This window comes from Stegodyphus dumicola, chromosome 1 (genome assembly GCF_044657685.1).
Source record: "Stegodyphus dumicola isolate Sdum_Otavi_A_Nest chromosome 1, ASM4465768v1".
NCBI lineage: Eukaryota > Metazoa > Arthropoda > Arachnida > Araneae > Eresidae > Stegodyphus > Stegodyphus dumicola.
Genome location: NC_140768.1, coordinates 181,989,778 through 181,995,777, shown reverse-complemented (window position 1 = coordinate 181,995,777; position 6,000 = coordinate 181,989,778). Strand labels below are relative to the sequence as shown.

Genomic DNA, 6,000 nt, shown 5'->3' with positions numbered 1-6,000 from the left:
AAGAAGAAAAATGAGGTCGATTTCCTTCACCCAGGATAAATACTCACACAATTTGTAGGTTCGCAAATGACAATGGTTTTGAGGTGTTAGAAAACCCTTGCATTTTCAAAACGGTGTTGCATGACATTGGATTTATTGATAAAACATTGTGTTATCAGAGATTTAACTCTTCACTTGAGTGCTTTTGTCTGAGATATCTGAAAACATCGGGATCATATCATTCACCACTTCATTCGATACTTTATAATCCATAGTTTAGGTGCATAACTTTAAGAAGTATTATTTAGAAAGATAATGTTTCCAAGAAACAATTTATCATTTTTAAGAATATGTTATCTCTAATAATGATATCACAGAGATGCAGTTTTATATAAATGCGTTTTTGTCAAAGGGAATTATTTTGAACAAAACCATGAGGTAAGTCATAAATTTTGAAATTCTACTATTAATCTTGTAAGGAAATATTATCACATCACAGGATTGTTGGTATTGTGGTAGAACCTAATTTTTAGCCTTTACCTTTTTAAGAATGATCCGTCTTTTGAAACGTTAGACATTTTATCTAAAATTATCCTCAGTTTATGGTGAAATTTCGCTTAATTTTAAACTTAACAAACTTCTCTTAGTTATTTTATTATATTTATCTTTTTGAATAGTTTTTAGCCCAAATGGTCGTTAGCCCAGAAGGCCTATTAATTTCGTTTTGGCATTTTCCGTTGGTTCACTACTAAAGTGTGAATCACTTTTAAAATTGTTGCCACCAAATATTAGAGCCCTGAAGAATCTGTATGAATGTATGTATGTTTCTCGCATTGTGGAAAAACAACGGTACCTAGAGCCATCAAATTTTGAATAACGTAGTTCTCCACTCGAATATGGGCATCTGGAAGACCAAATTTGGAATTTGTTTTATTATCTATTTCATATTTTGTAAAGCATTTATGAGTTTTGATTAAGAAACTCAACGATTTCAAAGCTAGCAATGGCAACACTGTACGAAAAAACACATTTTTGTCTCCAGTACGCGAGACTGTGTATTGAAAATTCTATAGATATGCTCTATTTAAATCATTTCGCGACATTGCTGTTAAATTGAATTTTATGGTTTGAGTGCGAGGAACATGATATTTAATAAATAAAGGTGACACACAAAACGTAAAGAGTATTCATACACCTTAAAACCCTTAAAATCTTCGAGATGATGTCATACCATTCCAGCTTTGCTGATGGTATTACAGGTTTTCTACTGTTTCTTCCACGTGCTTTTTGCTGTTTTGAGCTCACAGGTAATTCTATGCTGTTTCTTCATTGTATTGGATTTACGCGTATGTGGATTACTTCTAAATTGTGTAACTTTTGTGTGCAGTGAATAGTGATATTTCGCCAAGGATTAGTGACCACGTGCTATGTTGGGGAACGAACTCCCTACGGCTAAAATGGATACATCTGTGGTTAGGAACCACGGGCTAGAGTTAACGGATAAAATGCATCATTCCTTAGATAAATATCTAGGAGATAATTGGGGTGCGTTAATAAATGCGGAAACTTTAATACTAGAAGACTACTTGTGTTTGTTACAGAACATTGAAAAGTTAAAAAATAGGATTACGTTGATCGATATGGACTTGGAAACAATGAGCAACTCTGAAGGTGCTGAACAACATATTCTGTTTCTTCGGAACTTGTATACCAGGGAACGTGGATTCGCCGAAAGACTATTAAGGATATATAATGGTAAGTGTGAGTTTTTTGGTGCACATAATCCTGACTGTGTTAATTTAAGTATTACTGATATTATTCAAAAAGTTATGTCTGGTAACTTAAAAATGTTAACTCTAATGCTTGTAAGACTGTTGATGTTAATGTAGAAAATTGTTCTGAAGTAATTGTTTGCAATTCTGAATCTAATGTTAATGATAATGTGGATATTATTAATGCTAAGCCCAAGCGGCCATCTAAAAAGAATTAGAGGTGAGCTACTGAAATTATTGATTCTGATGGCTTTGTTTTGCCGAAAAAACCGGCCGCACCAGCTAAATTGATTAAATGTAATGTGAAAATCCCAGTTAGCATTAAATTCGGTAACTTGAATGCAAATGATAATAGTAATGGCATAATGGATCAGGGTGAGCCCGAGATTACTAAAATTGAGCCCCCAAAAGTTAAACCTATTATGGTAAAACCGGCAGAAAAATTTTCTGATTTTGTTAAGAAATTAAAAAAACGACTTAAAACTAGAATTTGCGGCCAAAATTAATGGCGAATTATAGAAAGTTTTCACGAAAACTGAAAGTGACCATAGGGTAATTACAAGGTACCTGGAAGATAAACGAATTGATCACTATTTTATAATCAGTAAAGTGGATAAACCCATTAAAGTTGTTTTCAGGGACTTTTCCCTATATTGTTCCAAGGACGAAATATATGAAGAGCTAGTTGCACTTGGTTATTAGGTATGCAGTTTCACAAATGCATAACTTAAAAACAAAGGTTCCGATGCCGCTATTTCAAATACAGTTGGAGAACGTACCAGGGTTCCGATGGAGGAAATTCATAATTTAACTTATTTCATGTGTTTTTTTGTTTCTGTTACCCCTTATAATTCTGTCGGAAGTGTTGTGCAGTGTCATAACTGTCAACACTTCCACCATTCATCAGATAACTGTAAACTAAAGCCTCGATGTGTCAAGTGCGCGGGGTAGCACAAAACTGAAAATTGTAAAGCCAAACGTATAGATAATGTCATGTGCTGTAACTGTAAACAACCGGGGCACACAGCCGATTACCGTGGTTGTCCAAAGTTTCCCACTGCTAGGAACGTCAAAATAGCTCAAAGTAATGAAATAAGCAAATGTGTCAAATGAAGGAAATAATGTTAATAGAAGTAATGTAATACCAGGCGTTGGCTATGCTAACGCAATTAGTGGGAAGTCTGCTACTGTAAACAATAAATTGTCCGATTATAGTGTTCAAAATGCAACTGTTAGTAGTATTAGTAGTAAACCTACTGAGGTTATCAGGACTGGTTACCGTCTTTACTTGCTTTGGGAACATGAACTGTCCTGATTCGGAGAGCTACACAGGAAGGGTATACGAAACCCTTTATTTTTCTATCTTTACAGAGATTTCCGGACTTCGGAATACAGAGACCAACCACTTGTGGTCTGAAAATAAGAATATAAAAAATATTAACTAAAACTCTAACTAAACTAACTTTGGATTAATAAACAAGTGCCTAGCTCCAAGATTGGCCGTTAATTAACAAAAAGCCGTATGTAGTACAGAGAGCTGCTAAAACTACGATACGTTTAAAATTATCACGAGGATTAAACCTCTGGCCTTGAAGGCAACCAGCAACCGAGTAAAACTACTATGGCAAGCGGCCTGCTTCTAATAACTCCTTCCTCTCTCTTGCTTGGCAAAAAGCCACAACTTAAGTACTTGGCGTTAGCAAGACAAATTTGTATAAATAAGTTAAAAGCTTTTAATTATGGCCGGAAGTAGAAAATAAGAAGTGATAGTAAAGATTTAAAATAAAATAAACGTTAGTAAAACTTAGGATCCTTACATACTTCCCGCCAGAGTTAATTAGTTTGAAACTGAGGTCTAAAACGACCTTGTTGAAAACTTTTAGCTCTAGAATCTAACGCGAGGCCAATCTTTTACAAACATTTCTCACTAGAAACTAGAAATTAAAAAAGTCGTTTTTACATTATCAACTCCATGGACAAGATTTTTCATCTGCACTGCATCTAAACAGGAGTTTCTTAGTTGAAATCTGGATCCTAGTTGAAATCTGGATTCATTAAACTAGTTTTCCTTCCAGAGATCTGGAAGGAAAACTAGTTTAATGAAATGTTACACAATTAAATGGCAAGTAACATGAATACTTATATTTCTCTTTTAACATTCTTATTTCATTCATGACGTTATTTAATTATCTCCCCGTGCTCTCTGACATGTGTTGTAAAGAAAAACACCAAACACGAGCGTGTCTATGTACAAGTGTTCAACACTACCGCCTGCAATCAACACACTAACGTGTTAAAATTCAACATAACAAGACCTCAGAACACACCTTATATTCATCTCTAAACCCTGAGGTACTATTCTGAAAAGTGGCTAACTCTGAAGTGTAGCGTCAGAGAGCCTAACTACATTCATTCAACCTTTAACACATATTCACAATAATTTGCTCTTTTTACAGTCAAACGAATAAGTTAAAATTTTTGGCATTACTTTCACTTTTAACATATCACAGTATTTCTTAACGTTTAAAATAACAGTTCACATTGTATATAAGGATGCCGTTAATTGTATATAAACATGCCGTTAATTTTACGCATTTTAAAACATACATTAGTAGTACATTGTTAACTTCTATTCTTTTCCAAGCAAGTGCCAATTCTTCTACATTGAAATACTACATTTCAAAAGTCTTTCAGACTAAAACTTCTTTCTTGCCAGAATATTTTAAATAAAATTTTATACAATAATTTTTTTTTTTACAATTTTCTTAAGGTACCTTTATCAAAGATTATCAATGCTTTTGCAATATTCAAGTATTTGCACATTCCTACTATACATTAATTTTAGTTTTACTCGCGAGTAATTGAAAAACAATATCAAAATAGGTAACAACTCATTTCTCGCCTTTTTGGCGATAAAGGTAGGCCTCACATGAGGTAAAACTTCTTGAATTCTGCCACTTGCAGTAAGAATGAAAAATTAACTTAAGGTTTCAAAGTAACATGAAGTTTTACTTATCTTTGTGATATGCAGACATCCTTTTCTCTGCCCACGCTTGGAAAGTAGCGAAGACTACAGTCTGGTTGATCTTCCGTCTTGTGCGGGTTCGCCCTTCAGTTCCTTCCTCCATGAGCTTTCTTTTCCTTTCAGTTCGGTCACCCTTGAAGACCTTCTTTTTAGCCTCTGCCTGTGGTCTCGGCCGTTTGATGTCAGCTGGTCTTGGCGGAACAGGGACAACTCTCTCTCGTTCCTGCTTGGATCTCGTTGCTGGCTGTTCAAATTTTCCTTGTTTCTTTGCCTCCGCAGCTAGTGTTCCTTCATTAATTCGTCGACATTTGCTGCGTAGACTCCTGTCCGATGGGTAGATCTTCCGTTTAGGAGCCGGGTTATAGTTGCCGTTATTTCTCCTGGCTCTCTTTGCATTCGTCGTACTTCTCCCTTCTTCATTCTGGGGGTGGTCGTGCTCTCTCTTTTCTGGTCGGTGGAACGGCTTCTTTTTCTTGTTACCTTCAATTTTCCAACGGGGAAACTTTCTTTTCAATTGCTCCTGCCTCCTAATGGCTTGCGCTTGTGATTGTCGTTGTTCCACCTCTGGAGCTTGTGCCTGCAGTGCCTGCCGTGCCGGATCCTGCAAAAGATCTTTAAATATTTGCATTTTATTACGATTATAGAATGGTTTTATCTGTTCAATGTTTGCGGAGCATGTTTCACCATTCCTGGCTTTTAATACCACTACAGCCTGAGTTATTTTTTCTATGACATATGGTCCTTCAAATCGTGGAAAAAATTTGGCAGTTTTATCTTCTGGTGCTGAAGAAAGTGAATGCTTAATTTTTAACACTTCATCTCCTACTTTATAAGTTACTCCCCGTCGTTTCATATCATAATAAAGTTTCTGTTTTCTCTGTGCTACTTCAGTGTTCTTTTTTGCTTCTTTAATTAATTTTTCTATATCGCCCATTTTAAATTCTGGGGCTCTTTGTTGAACATAAAATAATTTATCTAACGGCGTTATAACCTTTCTGCCTAAAAATAACTCAGCAGGAGTTTTGCCCGTTGTATCATGTTTTGCGGTCCTAAGGGCGAAAGCTAATTCATTGACATAGTTATCCCAGCTTTTATGGAAATTTTTAACATAACTACGGATAATTTTTACTATATTTTTATTGACTCGTTCCGCTATATTTGATTGCGGCCGATACGGGACCATTTTTAAATGACGTATGCCCAGTTTTTGGCACATGTCTTCAA

At 35.4% G+C, this 6,000-nt stretch overlaps 1 protein-coding gene across 1 annotated transcript in view; it reads left to right on the top strand.

The window, feature by feature from the left end:
* The first annotated feature begins 286 nt into the window (after positions 1–286).
* LOC118195607 (uncharacterized) overlaps positions 287–6,000 on the top strand; it is a 51,413-nt gene continuing 45,699 nt past the window's right edge. Inside the window, exon 1 of the mRNA XM_035366943.2 lies at positions 287–417. Coding sequence (XP_035222834.2) covers positions 359–417 — 59 coding nt within the window. The 5' untranslated portion in view covers positions 287–358. The remainder of the gene's footprint in view (positions 418–6,000) is intronic.